General features: G+C 48.8%; 1 protein-coding gene across 3 annotated transcripts in view; it reads left to right on the top strand.

Annotated features, from left to right (window-relative positions):
- Positions 1-26,258, top strand: part of CBX5 (chromobox 5) — an 85,587-nt gene extending 59,329 nt beyond the window's left edge. For 2 of the 3 annotated variants that reach the window (XM_033936632.1, XM_033936631.1), the window contains exons 3-5: positions 17,258-17,438; positions 18,469-18,566; positions 24,736-26,258. In XM_033936632.1, the coding sequence (XP_033792523.1) occupies positions 17,258-17,438; positions 18,469-18,566; positions 24,736-24,886 (430 nt within the window). In that variant the 3' untranslated portion in view covers positions 24,887-26,258. The remainder of the gene's footprint in view (positions 1-17,257; positions 17,439-18,468; positions 18,567-24,735) is intronic. The other variant, XM_033936630.1, reaches the window with a different exon arrangement.
- Positions 26,259-26,528: the final 270 nt, after the last annotated feature.

Raw genomic sequence — 26,528 nt, 5'->3', positions numbered from 1 at the left:
AGTCCCTCATACTGGCAGGAAGACCTGTGTGGCTCCTTCTAACCAGGGACAAGTTATCTATTCTCCTAAACCTACAGAGTAGCAAATGCTATGAGGCTGTTGGAATCATCCCTGAAGCTCTCTTTAGGGATGTGAGCTTTATCTGATAACAATTAGGGTGCAGATTGTTTCCCATGGGGCGGTCAATGCAGCTTCTAGATTACGTCTAGTACGTCTTCACTTTAAAGGCAGTAAGTTTTTGGCTAACATTACATGGAGTTAGCACTGTTTTCAGAATTCTAACATACTTCATCTTACATCGCAAAGCTGAATTTTTTCTGGGGAAATTCCTTTCTTCTTCCAGAATTTACAGCTCTTATCCAGCCGTTCCCAGACTGTCTGCTTTTCCTCTGATAACTCTTTATGCTTTCTCGTGAGGGGGGAGACACTATGATGTCAGATCAGGGGGCTTTGGGCATTTTTCAGGATGCTTGCAACTTTGAATCTTCCTCCCATTTCAGATTCTTTCTTGGAGTGACCATGTATTGAGCTTCCAAAGGTTACATTCGTGCGAGACCCCTTTTAAGTGTTACTGGTACTCGGGGCAGTAGTTTTAGTTCTTCCGGAACTAAGGGAAGTTATTCCATTTACTTCATAGTGCCTAAGACGGGGGAATTGGTCAGATGGGGGCTGGATCTCATTTTGGTAAATTAGTTTCTCAGAGTTAGACATTTCTGGAGAAAAACTCTGAGAATATTTACAATTTCCCTATGGACACTGAATTTGCACTATCTTCGCTTAGCTCTCATCGAGCAGCGCTATCAGTTTTGGCAGATGCCATTTGGCCTAGCCACGGCTCCATGAACATTTTTGAAAATGAGAGCAGTAGTGGCGTTTTGGCGCAAACAGGAGATTCAGGTACTTTCTTTCTTAGACGACTGCTTGATTCGGATGTTTTCCAGCCAGGTCAATTTGTCAGACACAAACAGGTGATTTATTTTACTTGAACTTCTTTTCTTCAATTCTTTGGATGTGAATCTTCAAATTTCCAAAGAGCTCTTTTCTCCTGTACTAATTATTGGAATATCAGGGGAGAGGAATGTGTTTCTTCCCAGAGACTGGGGCGACAGGTTACAATCTCAGGTTTGTCTTCAGTCACCAAGAACAAGAGTATGGGATTCTGTACAGGTTCTAGGATCTATGGTGGTGACTCCACTGGGAACTTTGGCTTGCTTTCACATGAGAATGCTACAGCAGTCGCTTTTTTTCCAGTGGTTCCCGGTATCTCAAGGCTCCAATTGTATCTAGTAGGCTCCTCAAGCATTGCTCAATATAATTTGGTGGCTCAGCGAGATTAATCTTTTCAAAGGCATGCACCGGTCTTTGCTGGACTTGCTCAAAGTCACCAAGCATCCCAGGCTATCAGGTTGGGGGGGTCAGTGCTTTCGATCCTCAGTGCAAGGAGTCTGGTATTAAGAGGAGACTCAGTACTCGTTCGTTCTTCTGGACTGAAGCATGGTCAGGCTACCGTTTCAGGAGTTTCAGACCAATCTTCCGGAATGACGATAAAGCACAGTTACTTACCATAACAGGTGTTATCCCAGGACAAGCAGGCAGGTATTCTCACTAGTGGGTGATGTCATCCGACAGAGCCCCGATACGGACATCTTGCAAGCATGTCTTGCTTGAAGAAACTCAGAAGTTTCGAGATGCCCGCACCGCGCATGCGCCAGTGCCTTCCCGCCCGATGGTCCGGGCGTGTCTCCTCAGTTCTTTTTCTTCCGCGGAGCTGAGAAGTCTATCTTCAATTTCGCGTCCATTAAATCTCGTTTTTTGCCTTCTGTTTTGCCGCGGGTTGAATTCTTTTGGCTCTCCTGTGCATTTGTTTCTTTTTCTCTTAAAAAAAAAAAAAAATTTTTTTTTTCTTCCAACACCGGGTCGGCCGTGTGGCTGAGGCCCCGCACCTTCGACCTTGCGGCAGAACTTTTCCGGCCTATGTCCCGGCCGATTAATGGTTTTAAAAAGTGTAGCAAGTGCGAGCGTGCGATTTCGCTCATGGACCCTCATCGACGCTGCTTACAGTGTCTGGGACTGGATCACTTCCCGAAATCGTGCTGGCCTTGCTCCACTTTGACAGCGAGGGCGTTTAAGCGCTGCTGTCTGCTGTGGGAGTCCATGTTCAAGATGGAAGCTTCGTTGGATCCTTCAGCTTCGACATCGACTGGTGCTTCGACCCCATCGGCGAAGCCTGCTGCCTCCCCGGCTGCTTCGGGCTTCCTGAAACCGGCATTGTTCACGCCAGTTTCGGCCTCGACTTTGGCGCCGGTGCCTTCCTCCTTCTCCTTGGAGCAGGTATCGACTCCTACAGTTCCACCGGTGGTGCTTAAAGTGCCGAAGCCTGCCAAGCAGAAGCATGCGGCACTGAAAGAGCGCGGAGACCGTGCGGAAGGGCCCCCTTTTGGTGCGGATCCCTCCATATCGGCTTCGTTGAAGTCCCTTCTGGAGGCTCAGTTCGTGGAACTCATGCAAACCATGGGACCCCGGCTGATTGCCTCAATCCAGGGTGACCTCCCGGTTCCGGTTCCGAGGGGTGGACCGCCCCCTCCTTCCTCCGCCGCGCCGCACGACCTCGTTGCTCGGCGAGGAGGAGCGGCGTGCGGTGTCCGGGTCCTTGAGGAGGTCCTCGGTTAGTGCTATGCCTCCTTTGGAACCGGTTCCCTCGAGGAAGGCCTCTCTTAGTGATATGCCTCCTTTGGAGCCCATTCCCTCGAGGAAAGCTTCGCTTAGCGACTTGCCTCCCTTGGAGCCTATTACCCCGCCCCATGACACAGTGTGGTGTCCACCTTCGAGGCCTCCCAGTCCTGGGCATAGCAGGAAGCAGGACGAGTTCTTCCAAACCCCATATCAAGCTTGGGCTGCGTCAGGGGAGGCTTCGACTCTTCCGCCTCTGCGATCAACGGCATCGAGTCTGATCTGCTCCTTGGAGGCGTCTGACCAGGTTTCTCACAGACGGGCTCGGTCCCCTTCAAGGCATCGAGAGGGACATCGATCCAGACACTCTTCGAGGCATTCCTCCCGACACTCGACCGTCTCGCCTCAGAAGAAGTTGCCTCGGATGGGGTATGCTGCTTCGGCTGGGTCTCCGCCTCCGGATCCGGAGCTCGAGGACCCCGAGGTTTTCTACTCGCCTTGTTGCTCACAAGCCTCTGTGGAGCCCGAAGCCTCGTTTTCTTCCAGTCCTCGTAAACCGGCGACGGCGGACCAACTGTCTTTCTCCTCATTCCTCAGACAGATGGCGGATGACATGGACATTACCCTCGATGCTGGGTCTCGATACTCCAAGAGTACCTCGATACCATGCACTTGCCTCGTCCTCCAGCCGAGTCCTTGCGCCTTCCTCTGCACAAGCTCCTCGACCAGACTTTCATGAGGTGTTTCGAGTCTCCCTACTCTATCCCTGCGGTTCCTGGGAAATTGGATGCTCGGTACCACACGGTGCATCATAAGGGCTTCGAGGGTCCTCAGCTTTCTCACCAGTCCCTCCTGGTCGAATCCTCGCTCAAGCGGTCTCATCCTGGCCAGGTCTATGCTTCAGTGCCTCCGGGCCGCGAGGGCAGAACCATGGATAAGTTTGGTCGACACATCTATCAGAATTCGATGATGACGTCTCGAGTCCTGAATTACAATTTCCACTTTGCAGCCTACTTGGAATTCTTTCTGCGTGTGCTTCGGAAATTCACACCATACATCGAGACCCAGGCTTGATTTGAGTTTGAGGAAGTGGTGGCTTCGCTGTCCCAGCTTCGTCTTCAGTTGATGCAATCTGCCTATGATGCGTTCGAGCTCTCGGCCCGAGCAGCAGCCTGCTTGGTGGCGATGCGCCGACTGGCCTGGTTGCGGACCATTGACATGGACCCGAATCTTCAGGACCGCCTGGCTAACGTTCCATGCGCTGGGGCGGATCTTTTTGACGAATCCATCGAGACTGTCACGAAGAAATTGTCTGATCATGAAAAGTCCTTCCAGTCTATTCTTAGGCTGAAGCCTAAGCCTCAACAGTCTCGACCCTCTCGTCCACCGTTGATTTATCAGCGGCGTTATCAACCGAGACAAGCTCCACCTGCGAGGCAACCGGCGAAGCGACAGCCTCCTCAGAAGGGTCAGCCGAAGTCTCAGTCGCCTGCTGTCCCTAAGGCCACTCAGCCTTTTTGACTGTTTCGTTGAGGGCATAACCAACCTCGTTCTGCCTCTCCCTGTTTTTCCCATCGGAGGGCGCCTCCATCATTTTTATCATCGCTGGGAGGCCATAACATCCGACCTCTGGGTCCTTACTATCGTCAGGGAAGGATACTCTCTTCATTTCCATCGGGACCCTCCAAGAGAGTATCCTTCCAACTTGACTCAGACCGCCCTTCTTCTTCAGGAAGCTCAGGCTTCGTGCCTTAGAGCCGGTTCCGACGGACCAATTGAACCAGGGATTTTATTCCCGGTACTTCCTTGTTCCGAAGAAGACGGGTGACCTGCGACCCATTTTGGACCTCAGGGTCCTCAACAAATTCCTGGTCAAAGAGAGGTTTCGCATGTTGACACTTGCTTCTCTCTACCCCCTCCTCGAGCAGAACGACTGGTTATGCTCTCTGGATCTCAAGGAGGCCTACACTCATATTCCCATTCATCCGGCCTCTCGCAAATTCCTCAGATTTCGGGTGGGACATCTACATCTGCAGTATCGAGTGCTTCCATTCGGCCTGTCTTCGTCCCCCAGAGTCTTCACAAAGTGTCTGGTGGTGGTGGCCGCGGCACTCCGGAACCAAGGTCTTCGACGACTGGCTGATCAAGGCTCCCTCGGCCTCAGGGGTCATCTCGGCGACCCTGTCAACGATTCGGTTCCTGCAGAGCTTGGGATTCGAGATCAACTTTCCCAAGTCTCATCTACAACCGACCCAGTCGCTCCCCTTTATCGGGGCTGTCCTGGATACCATACGCCTCAGAGCATTCCTTCCTCCTCAGCGCCTGGCTGCTCTTCTTCATCTCTGCCAGTCTGTGTCTTCTCGCCAAACCATCTCAGCGAGACACATGATGGTCCTCCTGGGCCACATGGCCTCTACAGTTCATGTGACGCCGTTTGCCAGACTCCACCTCAGAATTCCTCAGTGGACCCTGGCATCTCAGTGGACTCAGGTGTCGGATCCGTGGACTCGACACATCACAGTCACTCCTGCTCTTCGGTAGTCTCTACTTTGGTGGATGACCTCTTCGAATCTATCCAGAGGTTTGCTGTTTCACTCTCCTCCCCACCAAAAGGTCCTCACAACCGATTCCTCGACCTATGCCTGGGGGGCTCATCTGGATGGGCTTCACACTCAGGGATTCTGGACCAGTGCGGACCGACTCCATCAAATCAGTCTTCTGGAGCTCAGAGCCATCTTCAATGCTCTTCAAGCTTTTCAACATCTGCTTCACGACATGGTGGTCCTCATTCGCACAGACAACCAAGTCGCCATGTACTATGTCAACAAGCAGGGGGGCACGGGCTCGGCCTCCCTCTGCCAGGAAGCTCTCAGAGTCTGGGATTGGGCGGTTCGCCACAACGCCTTCCTCAAGGCTGTCTACATTCAGGGGAAGGACAATGTCTTGGCAGACAATCTGAGTCGTCTTCTCCAGTCTCACGAATGGACACTCCATTCCAAGCCCCTTCATCAGATCTTTGCTCAGTGGGGAACACCTCAAATAGACCTCTTTGCGGCTCCCCACAATTTCAAGCTGCCTCAGTTTTGCTCCAGGATCTACGATCCTCATCGCCTCGAGGCGGATGCTTTTCTGCTGGATTGGGGGAATCGCTTTCTGTATGTGTTTCCGCCATTTCCTCTCATTCAGAAGACTCTGGTCAAGCTGAAGTCAGACCATGACACTATGATTCTGATCGCTCCTCGGTGGCCCAGGCAACCTTGGTTCTCCCTTCTACTTCAACTCAGCAGCAGGGAACCGTACCTACTTCCAGTGTTTCCTTCACTGCTTACTCAGCATCAGGGGTCTCTGCTTCATCCCAACCTGCAGTCTCTCCACCTGACAGCTTGGTTCCTCTCAACGTAACTCCTCACCAGTTTTCCCAAGTGGTGAGGGATGTCTTGGAGGCTTCCAGGAAGCCGGCTACTCGTCAATGCTACTCCCAAAAATGGACTAGATTTTCTTCATGGTGTATTTCCAATTCTAAGGAGCCTCAGCGAGCCTCCCTATCCTCTGTATTGGACTATCTTCTACATTTGTCTCAGTCTGGTCTCAAATCAACATCTATACGAGTCCACCTGAGTGCTATTGCGGCTTTCCATCAGCCTCTACAAGGGAAACCTCTCTCTGCTCATCCTGTGGTTTCCAGATTTATGAAAGGACTTTTTCATGTCAATCCTCCTCTCAAACCGCCTCCAGTGGTTTGGGATCTAAATGTTGTCCTTTCTCAGCTTATGAAACCTCCTTTTGAGCCTCTAAGCAAGGCTCCACTAAAGTTTCTCACTTGGAAAGTGGTTTTTCTGGTGGCCCTCACATCTGGTGGCCACATCTGGTGGCCCTCACGTCAGTGAGCTTCAGGCCTTGGTGGCGGACCCACCTTTCACAGTATTCCATCATGACAAGGTGGTCCTCCGCACTCATCCGAAATTCCTTCCTAAAGTGGTCTCTGAATTTCATCTCAACCAATCCATTGTGCTTCCAGTGTTTTTTCCAAAGCCTCATTCTCATCCTGGAGAATCAGCTCTACACACTCTGGACTGTAAACGTGCTTTGGCTTTCTACTTGGATCGCACCAAACCACACAGAGCTGCTCCTCAACTTTTCGTCTCCTTTGATCCAAATAAGTTGGGACGACCTGTATTGAAGCGCACCATCTCCAACTGGATGGCAGCTTGTATCTCTTTCTGCTATGCCCAGGCTGGATTACCCCTTCCCTGTAAGGTCACAGCCCATAGGGTCAGAGCAATGGCAGCCTCTGTAGCCTTCCTCAGATCGACACCAATTGAGGAGATTTGTAAGGCTGCCACTTGGTCCTCGGTTCATACATTCACCTCTCGTTATTGTCTGGATACTTTCTCCAAAAGGGATGGACAGTTTGGCCAAACTGTGTTACAAAATTTATTCTCCTAAGTTGCCAACTCTCCCACCATCCCATTGAGGTTAGCTTGGAGGTCACCCACTAGTGAGAATACCTGCCTGCTTGTCCTGGGATAAAGCAATGTTACTTACCGTAACAGTTGTTATCCAGGGACAGCAGGCAGCTATTCTCACGTCCCACCCACCTCCCCTGGGTTGGCTTCTCTGCTAGCTACCTGAACTGAGGAGACACGCCTGGACCATCGGGCGGGAAGGCACTGGCGCATGCGCGGTGCGGGCATCTCGAAACTTCTGAGTTTCTTCAAGCAAGATATGCTTGCAAGATGTCCGTATCGGGGCTTTGTCGGATGACATCACCCACTAGTGAGAATAGCTGCCTGCTGTCCCTGGATAACAACTGTTACGGTAAGTAACATTGCTTTATCCAGGGACAGCAGGCAGATATTCTCACATGTGGGTGACGTCATCTACGGAGCCCCAGCACGGACAGCTTTTCAAGCAAACTTGATTGAAGTTTCAAGCTTGCTATGCTGCACCACGCATGTGCATGCCTTCTCCCTCCTCTAGAGGGCGCATCCCCACCTCGTGGTCCTCAGTTCCATAGCCAGCAAAGAAGCCATCCCCGGGGAGGTGGGCGGGTTGTGAGAATATCTGCCTGCTGTCCCTGGATAACACCTGTTATGGTAAGTAACTGTGCTTTATCCCAGGACAAGCAGGCAGCATATTCTCACATGTGGGTGACCTCCAACCCAACCAAAAAAGGGCAGGTGGGAGGATGGCAATTCAAGAAAACAGGTTACGCAAAACCGACTGGCCAAACCGGCCGTCGCTTCTGGACAATGTATCCAGACAGTAGTGGGAGGTGAACGTATGAACTGAAGACCAAGTGGCAGCCTTACAGATGTCCTCAACAGGAGTAGACCGGAGGAAAGCAACAGAAGCTGCCATAGCCCGGACCTTATGCCCCGTGACTCGACCATGGAGCGTGAGACCAGCCTGAGCGTAGCAAAAAGAAATACAAGCTGCCAACCAATTGGACAAGGTGCGCTTGGAAACAGGACTCCCAACCGATTAGGGTCGAAGGACAAAAACAATTGAGGAACCCTCCGATGGGACTTAGTGCGTTGAAGATAAAAAGCCAACGCCCTTTTACAGTCAAGCATGTGAAGCGCCACCTCGCCAGGATGAGAGTGGGGCTTCGGGAAAAACACCGGAAGAACAATGGACTGATTGAGGTGGAAATCAGATACAACCTTAGGTAAAAATTTAGGATGGGTGCGAAGGACCACCTTGTCATGATGAAACACAGTAAAAGGGGGGTCCGCAACCAAAGCCTGCAGCTCACTAATCCGACGAGCAGACGTGAGCGCAAGCAGAAAGATCACCTTCCAAGTGAGAAACTTAAGATGAAACTTGTCAATAGGCTCGAAAGGAGGCTTCATCAGTTGAGCCAAAACCACATTAAGATCCCAAACCACAGGAGGAGGTTTCAGAGGAGGATGAACATTCAAAAGACCCTTCATGAAACGAGTAACCAGAGGATGAAGAGAGAGAGACCGACCCTCGAGCTGCCGATGGAAAGCAGCAATAGCACTGAGGTGCACCCGAATGGAAGTCGTCTTCAGCCCAGACTGGGATAAATGCAACAAATGGTCCAGGACCGAGGACACCGGAACCGAACTCGGATCCAGATGGTGCGAGGAACACCAGGATGAAAATCTGGTCCACTTCTGAGAATAGCAAAGCCGAGTCAAGACCTTGCGGGAGGCCTCCAAAACCTCCCTTACAGACTGAGAAACAGGAACCGAAGTCAAGGGGAAAGGAACCAAGCTGTCAGATGTAAGGACTGAAGATTGGGATGCAACAGTGAACCCCGACTCTGAGACAGCAGAGAGGGAAAAACAGGCACTGATACTGAGTTGAAGGAGCAGGGAGAACCAATGTTGACGAGGCCAACGAGGCGCAATGAGAATCATAGTGGCTCTGGTCGATTTGAGATGCACCAGTGTCCTCAAGATCAGAGGGAAAGGAGGAAACGCATAAAGGAACCTCCCTCCCCAGTCGAGAAGAAAGGCATCGGCCTCGAGACGGACCAGGGAGTACATCCGAGAACAATAAAGAGGCAGTTTGTGGGTCTCCAGCGAGGCAAACAGATCCAACTGAGGCGTCCCCCAGCGGGCGAAGACCTCGCGCAGAACTCGGGAGTCGAGCGACCACTCGTGCGGCTGGAGAAGACGACTGAGTTTGTCTGCCAGACAGTTTCTCTCCCCTTGGATGTAAACCGCCCGAAGGAAGATGTTCTGAGAGACTGCCCACTCCCAAAGGCGCAAGGCCTCCCGGCACAGGGACCAAGAGCCCGTCCCCCCTTGCTTGTTCACATAGTACATCGCAACCTGGTTGTCCAACCGCACCAGGACTATCTGATCGCGCAGCAGGTGACAGAACGCTCGAGCAGCCAGAAAAATGGCACGAAGCTCCAAGACATTGATGTGACAAAGACGGTCCTCCGCCGACCATAGAACTTGAGTCCGTAGACCGTCGAGATGAGCCCCCCACGCGTACTCCGAAGAGTCCGTGGTCAGGACCTTGCGATGCGGAGGGACGAGAAAGAGCAAACCCCCGGAAAGATTGGAAGAGTTGGTCCACCAACGGAGCGAGCGTCTCAAGGAAGGAGTCACTGTCATAGGGAAGGAGACCGGGTCACGGTCCTGACGCCACTGGGAGGCCAAGGTCCACTGAGGAATCCTCAGGTGCAAGCGGGCAAACGGCGTGACATGAACTGTCGACGCCATGTGGCCCAGCAGAATCATCAGACGCTGCGCCGAGACTGAGGACAGCAGCGAAATCTGGCAACTCAGACGAAGCAGGGCCTCCAACCGTGGAGGGGGGAGGAACGAACGGAGGCGAACCGTGTCCAGCACGGCTCCGATAAACTGAAGAGATTGAGCCGGGCACAACTGAGACTTGGGAAAGTTCACCTCGAACCCCAGATGTTGAAAGAAGATGATAGTCTGTCGGGTCGCTGAGATAACCTCCTCCCTGGAAGGGGCTTTGATCAGCCAATCGACCAAGTAGGGAAAGACCTGCAGACCCTGAGATCGCAGGGCCACCGCGACTACCACCATGCACTTCGTGAAGACTCGAGGGGACGAAGCCAGCCCAAAGGGGGAGGACCCGGTATTGAAGGTGCAACTCCCCCACCTGGAACCGTAGAAACTTGCGGAAGGCGGGATGCACCGGAACATGGGTATAAGCTTCCTTCAGGTCCAGGGAGCATATCCAGTCGCCTTCTTCCAACAGTGGGTACAGGACCGGAAGCGATAACATACGGAACTTCTCCCGGACAAGGAACTTGTTGAGCCTCCGGAGGTCCAAAATGGGGCGCAAGTCCCCGGTCTTTTTCGGGACCAAAAAGTAACGGGAGTAAAACCCCTGTCCCCGTTGGTCGTGGGGTACCAGCTCCACCGCCCGAAGACTCAACAAGGCCCTGGCTTCCGAGAGGAGCAAGGGAAGCTGAGCCCGGCTGGAAAGAGACGCGCCGGGCGAACTGTCCGGCGGCGTATCCCTGAAGTTGAGGGAGTAACCCTCCGAGATGATACGGAGCACCCAAGCATCCGAAGTGATCAGAGTCCAGGCCGAATGAAAGGCCCGCAACCGGCCCCCGATGGGAAGCGGGGACGGCGACAGCGCTGAGGGGGCCCGCCCCATCCGCTCAGAGCGTCAAAAAGACGGCGCCGGCTTGGACGCCCCTTGCGCCGGAGGCTTCTGGTTGGACCCCCTGGCCTGCTGAGGGGGCCGCCGGGGAGGAGGCCTGGAGAAAGCCGGAGTGGACTTCTGCGTGTAGCGCCGCGGTGGAGGTCTGTACGGCTTCGGCGTCGCCAACTTCGCCTTGGGGCGGACCAACGAGGCGAACGAGCGCTCATGCTTGGACAGGCGTTTAGTCGCCGCCTCCAGGGACTCATCAAAGAGTTCCGAGCCCACACACGGCAAATTTGGCCAGGCGCTCCTGCAGGTTTGGGTCCATGTCCACAATGCGCAGCCACGCCAGACGGCGCATCGCCACCGCAAACGCGAAGACCCGGGATGACAATTCAAATGCGTCGTAAATGGCATGGAAAAGAAAAAGGCGCAGCTGCGACAAAGTGTCCATGAGTTTGCCAAAGTCCCCCTTATGCGAGTCCGGCATGACCCCGTGATAACGGGGCATAGACTTGACCAGCTGACGCAAGTATTAAGAGAAGGTGAATGCATAGTTCAGCACCCGGTTTGCCATCATAGAATTGTGGTAGAGGCGGCGCCCAAACTTATCCAGGGTCCGCCCCTCACGCCCGGGCAGAACCGCTGCAGAGACTCGAGAAGGCTGAGATTTCTTCAAGGACAACTCCACCAGCAAAGACTGGTGGGACAACTGCGCCTTCTCGAAGCCCTTACAGGGGACCGTGCGGTACTTCGATTCCATCTTCGAGGGGACCGCCGTGACTGCATAAGGGGAATCCAAATTCCGCAAGAACGCTTGATGAAGAATCTTGTTCAAGGGCAAACGCGGAGATTCCCGCGGAGGAGAGGGCAAGTCTTGTTCCTCCAAAAATTCTTTGGAATATTGGGACCCCGATAGGAGGTCAATATCCAAAGCCTTCCCCATATCCATAACAAATCTCGAGAACGAGGAGGGCCTCGAGGGAGGGGAAGGGGAGCGAGAGGCCCTTGCCGCCAAGAAGGACGGGGACGCCTCACAGGAGTACCTGGGTTCCCGACCCATGCCCGACTCCGAACCCCAGGAAGCTGCACCGAAGGACTTCATCGGGGTCGGAGACCTCCGATGCCCCTCGGAGCCCCTCGGGGAAGTCCCCGGGGTACGAGGCACCGAGGCTAGCCTCCTCCTCCTCGGGGAGGAATCCCTCGACCCTCTCCCCGCAGGGGAACGCAAAAGCCTCGGGTTATCCAAGCAGAGTTCCGAAACCCTCAGAGTCTCCGCCCACCGGGTCGGCGAGGAGCGACCGCGCCGCCGAGGCGACCCCCGAGGGCGCTTGGGCTTCTGGGACCGGCGCTTCGCCCGAGGCCGACCCGAGGGCGAGGACCTCCGGGAGGACTCCGACGAGGAGGCGGAGGATGAAATCCTGCGAACCCGGCGCACCTTGTCCCGAGGCCGCACGCTCCGCCCAGGCTGGTCCACGTTCGAGACCGAGGTTAAGGTCGGGGTCGAGGCCGGGACCACCACCGGAGCCGAGGTCGAGGCTGCGGTCGTGGCCGAAGCCGGCTGCAGGTGAGCCAGGGCACAGGACAGCTCTGAGGCGATAAGCACTCGGAGCATGTCCTGGAACACGGGGATTGCCATCATAGACGGCATCTCCGAAGATGGCGGGTGCTCCCTCGAGGGCGACCTCGGCAATGAGTATTCCCGCGGAGCATCCGATTTCGACGTCCGGGGCGGGGCCGAGGACGAACCACCCGCCCCCGTTGAGCCCGAGGATGGCTTCTTAGAAGACCTTGGAGTAGAGGAAGGAAGCGAGGACTTACCCAGGGTCGACTTCGGGGTCGAGGACGCAGGCTTCGACGAAGAAGGCAGCCGCGGCGAGGTCGAGCGAGTCGAGGCCGAGGTCAAGACCGAGGCCGAGGCCTTCCCCGCCGCGGGGTCCACACTGAAAAGCTCCGCCATGCGGGCGCGCCGGCGGCGGAGCGCTCGAGGTTGGAAAGTAGAGCAACGAGTGCAGGAGTCAGTCGGGTGATCCACACCCAGGCAAACAAGGCACCACCGGTGGGGATCGGTGATGGAAAGCAACCGATCGCACCGGGTGCACTCTTTAAAGCCCGTCAAAGGACGGGACATGAACACAAAAAAAGGCCGGGAACGAACGAGGTCCCGCGGCCGCGGCTCCCGGGAGCCCCCGGAGCCGAACAAAAAATATTGTTTTTGGTTTTTTTTTTCGACGATTTAAGCAACGCGAACGAAGGAAAATAACAAAAGAAGCACAGCGACCGAGAAAAAGAACCCAGCCGCGGTGTCGGAAGGCAAAAAAGCACGGAGCACAAAATCAACAGGGCTTCTGGCTCCGCGGAAGAAACAGAACTGAGGACCACGAGGTGGGGATGCGCCCTCTAGTGGAGGGAGAAGGCATGCACATGCGTGGTGCAGCATAGCAAGCTTGAAACTTCAATCAAGTTTGCTTGAAAAGCTGTCCGCGCTGGGGCTCCGTAGATGACGTCACCCACATGTGAGAATATGCTGCCTGCTTGTCCTGGGATAAAGGTCTTTTAGGACAGTGGTATTTTTCTACAGCCAGTAAAGTACATGATGTCCTCATTTGGCGAGTAAAGTAATGGTTCTACTTCAATGGGTGGAATCTCATCTTCCTCTTCTGTCAGCGCACCATTTTACAGGACAGGAAAAGGGTTTAGATAGACTTTCTCACCACAAAATCTGAGCATGGACCATCTATTGTATGTTAAAATGTACAGCGCTGTGTACACCTTTCAGCGCTTTAGAAATAATAAATATTAGTAGTAGTAGTAAAATCTTCTACATCCTAGAAATTGGGAACTATTTACTCAGGCGTTCCAGCTCTTTGTATGAAGGTGATATCTCCTAGAACTAGACCTCATGGCCTCATCTTGAAATTCAAAGCTTCCTAACTTCTTCAGCAGACGTAGGGAGTGGCAGTCAGAGGGGGTAGCAGCTTTGCTTCTTTCTCGCTTCTGGTTTCTCTTTTTAAGTGTTTTCCCCTGGCTGATGATGGGATGGATTTGCCATCTCAAGCTCGCTTCAGGGCACAATAATTACAGAATCTCTGGATTGGCTGCGCCATCCTTGCTATGCAGATCTGATGAATCTTTCGACGGCCAAACTGTTGAGATTCCTGGTATCTCCGGATTTACTCACCTAGGGTCCGATCAACATGGATATTCATCCTATTTTGGTACTACGACCTAGCTTTTGAAAAGTCATGGCTGATGTGTAAGGTTTATGCGAAGAAGGTTATTTCTTCTCTTCTCCAAGTGATACAGACGTCTTCACCTGTGGCTTATGCTTCCGTTTGGAGGCTTTTCCTTTCTTGGGTACTTCTCAACATTGACACCCTTCCAGAGTTCTATAATTTATATTCTTTCCTTTTTGGCACACGCGTATTGCCAAGGGCTTAGCATTCAATTTCCTTCAGATTCAAGTGGCAACGCTTACTTCTCAGCTTCATGTAGTTCAGTTCCAAAAAGGAGTACAGTATATTCGTATACCTCTTAAGAAGCCCTGTCCGGAGTACAGTCTTAAAGTACTTCTTCGCAGTTTACAGAAGGCTTCGTTTCAACCTTGTGTTTTGAGACTCCAAAAGGCTGCGACGTTGAGCACGGTGTTTCTTGTGGCCATGGCTTCAGCTCAGCGGTTTTCTGAGTTGCAGGCCTTGTACGGCGGGGATTCATATTTCTGATTTACAAATTCTGGGGTTTCGGTTCGGACAGTACTACAGTTTCTTTCTAAGGTGGTGTCATCCTTTCTTTTATGCTGCTTTCACTTTTTCTTCTTTCTTCCTGGGAGGAGGAATGGGGAGGCGAGTTTTTCATCACTGCATTTTTTAAAAAGTGCTTAGCATTCTCCACAATCAGTAGGTTTCTAACAACTTTTAGTCATTTAGATCACCTCTTTATCAAGGGATGCGACAAACTTATGGCAGCGTCCAAAGCCTCCATCGCTCGAAGGGTCCAGGAGGAATTCTTACCCTTACTTGGCGAAAGAAGTTCATAACCATTCAGCCAGAGCAATGGTGGCTACTTGGACATAGTCCACAGGTTTTTTCCTTGGATGAGTTTTGTCATGCGGCTACTTGGTCATCCAAGAATACTTTATCTCAGCATTACCGGTTGGATGGGGGGGGGGGTGCATGTGGAGGCAGTGTTTAGTGCTTCGGTTGTTGCGAAGGCGGCATTTGCTTCCCACCCAGATTGAGGATTGCTTTGCTACATCCCATTGGTCTCTGGATTCATCTGCTGCTGTTGTTAAGGAAGGAAAAATTTTCATTCCTTTAGACGCAGCAGATGAATCCAGAGCCCCATCCTTTCTGGATATTGACAGTCTGTTTTTTCTTTTGCAACTTTTGAAGTCTGTTATTCTTGATAGTTGTATTCTGTATTATTACCTTTTGAAATTTTGTTATGGGAAATGTTTTTTACATGCTAAGCATATTGATGATTACGGATGCTTGGGCAAGGATAAATACTGAAGATGCAGGAGGTGTGCCAGCCAATAGGACCACCTGTTAATTAGTTTCTCTATCTCCACCTGCTGGTAGATGTGTGCTATCCCATTGGTCTCTGGATTCAACTGCTGCGTCTAAAGGAAAGAAAATTAACAGGTAAGAACATAATTTTTCCATAAAGAAGGCGGAGAGCACCTTGAATTCTATTCGCGTTTGTATTGGCAACCAGTGGAAGTCCTGAAATATAGGTGTAATGTGCTCTGACTTGGACATGTTGGTAATAAACCTTGCGGCAGCATTTTGAGTTAGTTGCAAAGCCTGTATTGTACATTTTGGCAAACCAAGATATGGGGAATTGCAGTAATCCAAAATTGGCAGCAGTATCACAAACACTACAGAATGAAAATTATCTACAGACACACAATCTTTCAGCCTCCTTAAAAGTCTCAAGTGGAAGAAGGCTTTAGATATCACTGCTTTTATCTGTGATTTAAAAGATAATGTAGAGTCAAGAAATATTCCCAAATACTTGCAGTGATTAAGTATGGGAATTTGAACATCATAAAGAGAGCTCAGATGGAAATTCTGCCAATTCTTCACTACATCCTAGACCCCAAATCTCTCTTGCTTATATTAAGCTTTAAATGATTAGCAAACATCCAGGCACTAACTACCTGTAAGCAGACTCAAACAGGCAAAAGTCTTGAAGTTAATTTTCCATTTATAATTACAAACTATGTCATTGGCATAAAACAGATAACTGACAACCCAATTGAGAACCATACAGAGAGGTTGCAAATGTTATACAAGGCATCAGATTATGCTGATCCTTGAGGCATGCCTCCAACAATTGGGCACCACTCAGAATGGTCATTTGACAGCTGAATTTGAAAACTCCTATTCGATAGAAAATAATTCAACTAGTCTACACCTTTCCACTAATACCCAAAGACTTTGACCTAAGTAGCAAGATCTGATGATTGATGGTATCAAATGCCGCGGAAATATCCCGAAAAATAATCAAAAGTGATTCCCTATAATCAATTCCTGTTTTTATAGATTTGAGATTAGAGAAAAGCAACAACTCCAGTTGAATACTTAGGGTGAAAGCCAAACTGATTATCAGCTAAAAACTTATACTCATCCAAAAAGTTCTGAAATTGGAACAGGGCTACTTTTTCTAAGATTTTTGTAAGAAAAAATGGGGCGATAATTGGAAATAACCTTAGGTTTGCAAGGGATGAACTACAGCTCTGTAATCTAGTGGGGACACAACCCTTTGGGGCTTTTTACCCATTCTCAGCAAATTTTAGTTTAAAGCCCTCTTTAATACTTTAGCCAGTCTGCTATGGAAGATATTTTGTCCCTTCTTTGATAGATGGACACTATCTCTGCTTACTAACTCTTAGAAAAAAAACTAGGAAGCTGAAGTGATAACATGAATGACTTGGTATTGGTGAAAATCAGTGACAAAGCCGATTTGAACTGTAAAAAAAACCCTCAATTCTAAACAGCTGCAATTCCTTGACCAGTGTTTTCTCAAGATCTGGTATACTGTACTGTCTTGCCTGCATGGTTTTTAGGCTATCTACAATGATTCATTTTTATTTCAAAAATTTATTTGAAGATGAATAAGGTGTGTTGTATTCTCCATTTCTTATTGTAAACCACTGTGAACCCTTTTTGGAGGCTATGGCAGGGTATAAATATTATATGTAATGTAATGAATGAGAGTTATTGTGAATATCTTGAAAACCACTGACACAAAGTACTCAAGGACTGGTTTGACCACACATTCTGTCATGAAATCACAGTTGGGGGTTGACCGCAACTTTGTATGATGTAAAAAAAAAATTCTATCTTGGTACTAAAAAGTACTTTGCATGATATAAAATGGCTTTTTAGTACTAAAAAGCTTCTGTTTTAGTATTTTGCTTCTGTCAGGAGTGAAAATGTAAACATTTAATAGTTTTCCATCCCTCTGTATACAGTGAGCACAATACTTGGGAACCAGAAAAAAACTTGGATTGTCCAGAACTGATCTCAGAATTTATGAAAAAGTACAAGAAACTCAAGGAAAGTGATAAAGCCAAGGACAAATCTGAGACCACTAAGAGGAAATCCAGTCTCTCAAACAGTGGTGATGAGATCAGATCCAAAAGGAAGCGAGAGGTTTGTTTCTTCAATTTGACAATTTTTCTTCTCCTCCTAATTACCAGATTTTTCTATCTGGTGGCCCAGTGGCTGTTGATGTGCCCTGTCCAGTGAGAGCTCCGAGTAGTGGTCTTGATCTTTGTAGCTGTGATTCTCAGCCCTGTCCTGGGGAACCCCAAGCGGTTGGGTTTTCAGGATATCTCCAATGAATATGCATGGGACATTTGCGTGCCTGTCTCTACATTGTATGCAAATCTCTCTCATGCATATTCATTAGTGATTATCCTGAAAACCCAAATAGCTGGGGTTGAGAACCACTGGTGTAGCTGATAAACTTGTAGCCCAAGAAACAGAGCTAGATATATCCATTAAAATCATTGTTAGTAACTTAACAGCTGGGCTTTAGAGGAACAGGAAGACAATCTTCCCCCAAGGTTGCTGGTAAAGGTAAGTTTTGAACTTGTATCCCCAGCCTTCTCCCATATCAGTCTTATGCTATAACCACTCATAACTATTTCACTTAGTGGTAGATCAGAGCAGTATTATAACTACATTGTGTGCCTTGACTATAGGAATTTGCTTCAGTTTATGGCCTAAATGCAGGACATGTGAAAATTTTTATTTTGGACATACTGTTCTTGGCAAATGACCACTGCTGGAATGAGCAAAAATTATTGCACACAAAAGAATATGATGTGAACAGAAAACAGTATGGTTAATCATGACGATGTTTACAGTTCAGCTTTTAAACCATTTCTAGAAAGCTGCCTGATAAACACTCGCCAACTGAACTTCCAATTTTGCTCATATATTTTAAGTCTCTCTGAGTTAATAATTTGATTTTTTTTCAGCATTAAGCAGAGGTGTATGTGTGGGTTTGTTGGTGTGTGGTTTTTTTTTTTGTTGAACAAATGAGTACTGTATATTTTTAAATTAGGGGAATCACATTTACTCAGTGTATTATGCATGAGAAATGTACAGCCTAGTTAAGTCATGTTAGGATCATTTTTTAATGCTTGTATTTTGTTTGTTTTCTGCTTTGTATCAGAGCAGTGACATTGCCAGGGGCTTTGAGAGGGGCCTGGAGCCAGAAAAGATAATTGGTGCTACGGATTCCTGTGGTGATCTAATGTTCCTAATGAAATGGTGAGGAGTTTTCCTTTGTTGAGTATGTTTTAGTGAAAAGGGGGGAAGAGGGTCTGTTCTGAGAGAGAGAAAGATTGGAACACCAACAAAATGTGTAAGGGAATAAAGCAGCTTCCAGTGCAATAGGTGAGACATTCTAGAGACAATAGGGTTATTTCCCCCATACTCGCATGCTCTGCAGAAGGAGTTCACTCCAGATTTTGCACTCTGCCTCTGTAGTACTTCACTGATTGGTTTAGCACTCTCTACAGTCTTTCCTTCTGTAAGTATGTCTGCAACAGTGTGTGTTCTTCTCGCCCCATTTTATTGTTTTAAATTTGATGTAATGTCGCCCCCCTTTTGGGGTAATTTTGGAGCTCTGCCTGCTTGAGAATTCACAGACTTTTGGGTACCTGTTAGTCAGTCTCTATAGTTTTCCGGATGCCCGAGTGGTCAAGTTGCAGTCGCAGATTCATCACCTGATGGCTTCCCGGTGTCGGGCGTAGGATTTTCTCCAAGTCTTAGGGTCGATGGCAGCTTCCCTGGATGTGGTTCAGTGTGCCCGGGCTTCCATGGGAGGGTAAGAACAGGTATGGCACAACAGAAGGCAGGGGGAGAGGGGGCTACTTTGGGGGGAGGGATGTGCACAACAATCATGCTTTGTTCTGGGAGTGGGTGACAGAAGGGGGCCACGGAGAAGGCAGGCATGGCACAACAGGGGTCAGGGGGAGAGGGAAAGGGGGCTGCTGTAGGGGGAGGGGTGTGCTGGGGAGCAGACAGCAATCATGCTTTGTTCTGGGAGGGGATGACAGAAGAGGGCCACGGAGCAGGCAAGCATGGCACAACAGGGAGCCAGGGGGAGAGGGAAAGGGGGTTGCTTTAGGGCAGACAGCAATCATGCTTTGTTCTAGGAGGGGGGAGCAGAGGGGGCCATGTTGCAGGCAGGCATGGTACACAGGGGAAGGGGGCTGCTGGGGGGTAGACAGCAATCATGCTTTGTTCTGGGTTGGGGGAACAGAAGGGGGCCACGGAGAAACAGGCAGGCATGGCGCAACAGAGAAATACAGGCAGGCAGGGAGACAGAAAGAAAGACAGACAACGTCCAAGGAAAGAGAGAGACAAAGAAAAAAAAAGATAGACAGATATCTACTCTAGCACCCGTTAATGTAACGGGCTTAAACACTAGTAAACCTAATATTCCATTAGATTCTTCAAAAGAGTTCTAAGGCTTAGACCACCAATCCAAGAGCCTTTCCCTTCCTGGAATCTCAATATCGAGTTAGAGGGTCTCGGAAGGGCCTTGAGGAAGCTTCTCTCATGGATCTTACGATGAAAGTGGTATTTCTAGTTGCAATTACTTCAGCTAGAAGAGTTTCAGAATTGTAGGCTCCTCCCACTGCTACTCTGGGGCTACACAGCAGTCCAGCTTCCTGGATAAGCTGGTTGGCCACATTCTCTGCAGGGCTTCTTCTGGGTTGGGTAGGACTTCGCCCCTGGATCAGGCTAAGGGAAACCCGATCATCACTGAGGTTCACTGAAATTGGCGTTCCTCCCAGAGTCAGGTGCGTTTCCCTCAACTGGCGAGTGAGTCCTCCATCCAGCGTTGTCTGCACCAGAATCTTGGAGGTCCCAGTCATTGGAGGAGTCAGCCGGGTTGCTCCCTTCCTCTTCCCCATTCGGGTCTCGTTCTGCGCCTGGTCCCATAGTGCCGTTCGGGGCCCACAAGAAAAAATTCAAATGCTGGCAAGAAAAAACAGCTGCTGGTAATGTGTGGTGGACACCTGGAATGCGCTTCCAGAGGACGTGATTGGGCAGAGTACGGTACTGGGCTTCAAGAAAGGATTAGACAAATTCCTACTGGAAAAGAAGATAGAGGGGTATAGATAGAAGATTACTGCACAGGTCCTGGACCTGCTGGGCACGATGGACCTCGGGTCTGACCCAGCAGAGGCATTTCTTATGTTCTTATGTAATATTGAAGCACCGCACGGGCAAGCCACATTCAAAAGGGAAGAGGGCTTGTGAAGTAGCTTTAGCAAGGAGCTCATCACCTAGCGTCTGACCTCATTTTCTACGTATATCCAACAAGTTGCTAAGACCTGTCATTTCTATCTCTTCAATATCACCAAAATTCGCCCCTTCCTCTCTGAGCACACTACCCAGACCCTTGTCCAAGTTCTCGTAACCTCACACTTAGATTACTGCAATCTACTCCTAACTGGTATCCCTCAGTATTGCCGCTCCCCCTTGCAATCTGTGCAAAACTTCTGCTGCACAACTCTTCTACTAACCTCGCTATGCTCATGTCACCCCTCTCCTTAAGTCACTTCTGGCTGCCTATCTGCCATCACATACAGTTCAAGATCTTATTGCTGTCCTACAAGTGTGTTCATTCTGCTGCCCCTCAGTTTCTTTCCTTTCTTCTCTCTCCTTATACACCTCCCAGAGAACTTTGTTCTTCAGATAAGTCACTCTTAACGTTACCCTTCTCCACTGCCAATTCTAGACTTCATTCCTTTCATCTAGCTGCCCTCTATGCCTGGAATCTGTTTTTGTCAAGTCATGTATTGTTAAACGGATATCTGTCAATTTCGTCTCCCTCATTTTAATATAATTTGTAAAACGCTTAGAAATCTTGATTTGCATTTAATCAAAATTTTAATAAACTTGAAACTTGACCCGAGTCCATCAAGCCCCTTCCCTTGTTTAAAATAAGTAGTAGTAGTAGATTGACTGTCAGGCTAAAAGCAATAGTGCCTTTTGGAAAAAAACATTGTGGGGAGGAACTTGTCTCCCTGTCCTAAGGAGTAATAAAGCATTGATTGTTATAGTCAGGATAAATCTTACAGTCAGGACAAATCTTACCTGATAACATCCTTTTTTTTCTTGCATCCTGCTAAACCAGTCCAAGACCTACCAAGGAAGACAGAGGAAATCTGGGAAGTGTTTCCGTTTGCCTGCACTTTGGGTTATTCAGGCATTAGTTGTAATTATCTCTCATTCTCAATGGTCTGTAGGAGGGTTCCTTTATTGGGGTTATAAGTTGGGGTTACCGTATGGCTCCAGGAAAAGGAGGGCGGATTGAGACATCCAGGATTTTTACTTCCATTGAAAGCAAAGGAAGTAAAAAAAACCTGGCTGTCTCAATCTGTCCTCCTTTTTCTGGAGCCATATGGTAACCCTAGTTATAAGTTCCATATGTAAATACATAAGTTCTCTTGTATGGCCAGTGGTATACTAAGGGGGTTTGTCTGCCCTGGATGCAGCCCATAAGGGAGTGCTTGAATGACTGCTCCGAGCGCCGGTGTGAAGAACTTCTTATTCCTGGCAGCAGTGTTCACAATTTGCTGCTCTTGTCAGCATCGGGCTTTCCTCTGCCGGGTCCTGTCTACTTCTGTTTCTGCAAAGACAGGATCCAGCAAAGAGGAAGGCCCAATGCCGGCAAGAGCAGCAAATTGTGAACGTGCTGTCGACTGCAGGGTGACAAAAAGAGGGAGGAGTGAGAAATGTGCCCAATTGGGGAGAGGGAGGGAGAGGAGATGAAAGAGAGATGCAAGGGAGGGGAAGGAAAGGAGATGCCAGGGCATGGGGGGAAGGGAAGGGAAGGTGACAGACGTCATACCAAGGAGAGAGAGAGGGAGATGCCAGAGCATGGAGGGGGAGATATCGATGGAAGGGAAGGAGAGGAGAGAGATGCCGGGGCATGAGGGAAGGGAAGGAGACTGAGATGCCAGATCATTGGGAAGGAAGAGAGATGCCAGAACATAGAGCAGACATGTCAAATTCTGGCCCACAGTGAATAAAATTCAGCTCGCCAGACAGTTTCAAAATTTCACTTAAGCTGGCCCGCCAGCAGTTGGGTACAAGCGCCGAATCAGCTGTAGATTCACGCAGCTTCCTGGTCTCACATTAAAGCAACTTGCAGAGGATCGCTGGTCGGCTGTAGCGATCCAAGCAGGCTGCCATAGCCTCAGCAGCACGTTCCCTCTGCCGTGGTCTCGTATGTCAGAGGAGGGGTGGGACATCGGCAGAGGAAACGTGCTGTGGAGGCTGATGGCAGCCTGCTAGGATCGCTACAACTGACCGGCAATCCTCTGCAGACTGCTTTAATGTGAGACCGAGAGGTCCATGTTGATAACACATCCCTCGGTTCTCTTGCTGATCATAAGAACATAAGAACTGCCGCTACTGGGTCAGACCAGCGGTCCATCATGCCCAGCAGGCCGCTCATGCGGCGGCCCTCTGGTCAAAGACCAGCGCCCTGACTAAGACTATCTCTATCAACGTACGTCCTTGTTCAGCAGGAACTTGTCTTAACTTTGTCTTGAATCCCTGGAGGGTGTTTTTCCCTATGACAGACTCCGGAAGAGCATTCCAGTTTTCTACCACTTTCTGGGTGAAGAAGAATCCTTACGTTTGTACGGAATCTATCCCCTTTCAACTTTAGAGAATGTCCTCTCATTCTCCCTACCTTGGAGAGGGTGAACAGTCTGTCTTTCTCTACTAAGTCTGTTCCCTTCAGTATTTTGAATGTTTCGATCATGTCCCCTCGCAGTCAAGGGAGAAGAGGCCCAGCTTCTCCAATCTCTCCCTCTACGGCAACTCCTCCATCCCCTTAACCATTTTAGTCGCTCTTCTCTAGACCCTTTCGAGTAGTACCGTGTCCTTCTTCATGTACGGCGACCAGTGCTGGACGCAGTACTCCAGGTAAGGGCGTACCATGGCCCAGTACAGCGGCATGATAACCTTCTCTGATCTGTTTGTGATCCCCTTCTTGATCATTCCTAGCATTCTGTTTGCCCTTTTCGCTGCCACAGCGCATTGTGCAGATGGCTTCATGGACTTGTCGATCAGAACTCCCAAGTCCCTTTCCTGGGAGGTCTCTCCAAGTACCGCCCTGGACATCCTGTATTCGTGCATGAAATTTTTGTTCCCGACATGCATCACTTTGCACTTATCCACATTGAACCTCATCTGCCATGTTGATGCCCATTTCTCAAGCTTGATTATGTCACGTTGCAGATCTTCGCAATCCCCCTATGTTTTCACTACTCTGTATAATTTCGGATTGTCCGCAAATTTAATCACCTCACTCGTCTTATCAATGTCCTGATCGTTTATTAAGATGTTGAAGAGCACAGGTCCAAGAACCGAGCCCTATGGCACCCCGCTGGTGATGCTCTTCCAGTCTGAGAATTGTCCATTTACAGATAAAAGGAAGTGCCTGGGAAAAGATGTTTAAAAAATAAAATCACCAGACAACAAAGGTAGGAATATGTTTTGAAAATGTACATTTACTGTCTATATTTTGCAAAGTTCAGGAAGGAATTCATTTGTTTCTATTTCTCTGGTGTTGTACTGCATGCGCTAGATGTGGTGTATTTAGATTTTAGCATAGCCTTTGACAGTGTTCCACATAGACGTCTAATAAATAAACTGAGTTGCCCTCGGGATGAGCCCTAAAGTTGATAGACTTAGTTAGGAACTGGTTGAGTGGAAGATGACAGGAGAGTAGTGGTCAATGGAGATCTCTATGAGGAACATGAGAACGTAAGAAGAGCCATACTGGATCAGACCAGTGGTCCATCTAACCCAGAATTCTTCTTCTAAGACTAAGTATCTTCAAAAATTTGGCCTGCGACTTAGCTTGTGTTTTACATTTTGGCCCCTTATGTGATTGTTTGATACCCCTGTCCTAGGGGGTGCTCCTCCGATCCCTTTTATATTGGGGGGGGGGTATTAAAAAATGATTGGTCCTGGGTGTCGCATACCCTAGGTACGCCACTATGTATGGCTGAGGCATTTGCATACTGATAAGTTTCAGGCTTTATATTTATAAGTTTTACTGCTTTATATCAGTAATGTCGCATTCTTGTCTCCATGTGCTGGTAGAGTGACATAACCAGTCCATCTGGACTGTTGTAACAGGATTTGAGAAAATTAGCAGGTATGACCAAATTTCACCATTCAGCAAACTTTAAATGCAGTGAAGAAAACAATTGGATTTTAAACTGCCTTGAGTGAATTTCTTCATTACGCCACCTTGGGTGAATCTCTTCATAAAGATGGTCAATAAATCCCCTACACCTCAATGTATATTTATTCTCAATAAATAAATAATCTTTACTAATCAATTAAATTTTCCCTGGTAGTTAGTCCTATCTATGTTCAATTTTTGCCTCTCTTCCAGGAAAGATTCAGATGAAGCAGACCTGGTACTGGCAAAGGAAGCAAATGTGAAGTGCCCACAGATCGTAATAGCTTTTTACGAGGAGAGATTGACCTGGCATGCGTATCCAGAAGAGACGGAAGGCAAAGAGAAAGAAGTAGTGAAGAGCTAAAAATGTCACACCCCAGGCTGTACCTTTTTACATGTATATACACACATTCCCCTGCCTGTCTCCCCCCCCCCCTCTCTCTCCACCAGTGCATCCTTACAAATGTGCTCATTACTGTGTCTTGAAGACGAATATGACATATTAAGTTGTTTGTTTTTTTTGAGGGGGGGGTTGGTGTGTTTTCTAGAACCACTCAGATGCTGAGGGTTTATTTTAATTCATTGTACGTCATTTTATAGTGAAGGGATAGTGCCGTATCATGTCCATTCTCAAATATCTTAAGGAAGAAACGGTTCAAATCATGTTGTAGAATGTCAGATCATTTCTTTGTTTTCGCCTGCAGAACTGCTGATAGGAGCAGTGTATTGGCAAACCAGTAGCACAATCTACTAGCCTATGAGGTAAGCTGCTGCCCCCTAAACTGGAACATCAACATCTGTTATCCGTTTGGTCTCTGTTCGGCAGGGACCCCAAGTTCAATCCAAAGTTGTATCATGCCCATTCCACACTATATGCTGCAGTCTGCAAGTCCTGCCTTCTGTGTTGGAAATGTACAGGAGTTTAATATCTTCTCCCATGGAATATGTGGTTTCTTTAAAAAATCATTGCTGCAGTGCTGGGTTCCACAACAAACATCACTATAACTTTGGTGAATCTTTAAGCATATAACTTTATGAGAAACTCCAGCCTGTTTCATAGGGATAAAGAGAGAGAGCTCAGGACTTTGCTATGTAAATGAATCTGTGCTTAATTCCCAGTACAGTGTTCATAGCCTCTGGTTTGGGAGAGAGAATCTAATCACTCAAGGGCAATATCTAGTGACTGAACTTCGGGCTTGTATTGAATTTTAGGAGCCAAGGACTTGTCACTGTATTGGCCTGGTGAGCTGGGAGGTGATAAAAGATGAGGGGAAAATAATCCCTAAATTGTTGTGAAGGTCAGCTCATGGTGCCAAACAGAGTCCTGGTTTTGAAGGGGCAGCAAAAAGCTGTTGGGTCCAAATACAAGAAAATAGGGAAAATTCACTAGGCCAGCAAGTGTTCAGTTTGTAGCTGAGGGAGTAAAGGTCTTGGGTACAAGCTTTCCTGTGTGATCTGCCATACTGGACCAAACCACACTTTAATGTCGTATCTTAACAGTGGCAAGTTGCAGAAGATAAGTATATGAGAAATGGGCCATATGTCCTAACACAGAGAGAAATATCTTTGAGGCCAGAGTAGGAAAGAATCAGAAAATATGGAAAAATCAATACTCTACTCTCTTCCAAAGGGGTGAAACAGGCAATCACTGCAAAATTATCACACGCAAAGTGGAGAAAAAGACCTCAGTACTAACTGCACCATACTAATAAAGCGATAGCTAAAAAAAATCAAAAAAACTCCACTAATAAAAGTAATTCAGATGCAGCAAAACAGTCGGATACCACCAAAGGGCAATTCAGAAAAATAGTACGCTCTCTTTAAATTTCATAAACATGCAGGAACAAAACAAGCACGGCCATTCAACAGGAGTACCCTGTTTTGCGGTTTGTATCTTCAGGAAAAATCCACCGAGAGACTCGCAACAGAAGCAGTTGCTTCAAAATGGCAACAACTGACAGCAAATGCTGAGAACTCAATCCTGGAAGCAGTGCAGTCGGTTGTTG

Source organism: Geotrypetes seraphini, chromosome 3 (assembly GCF_902459505.1).
Source record: "Geotrypetes seraphini chromosome 3, aGeoSer1.1, whole genome shotgun sequence".
NCBI classification, from domain to species: domain Eukaryota; kingdom Metazoa; phylum Chordata; class Amphibia; order Gymnophiona; family Dermophiidae; genus Geotrypetes; species Geotrypetes seraphini.
Note: the sequence above shows the minus strand (reverse complement) of the source record. Positions and strands in the feature narration are given on the sequence as shown.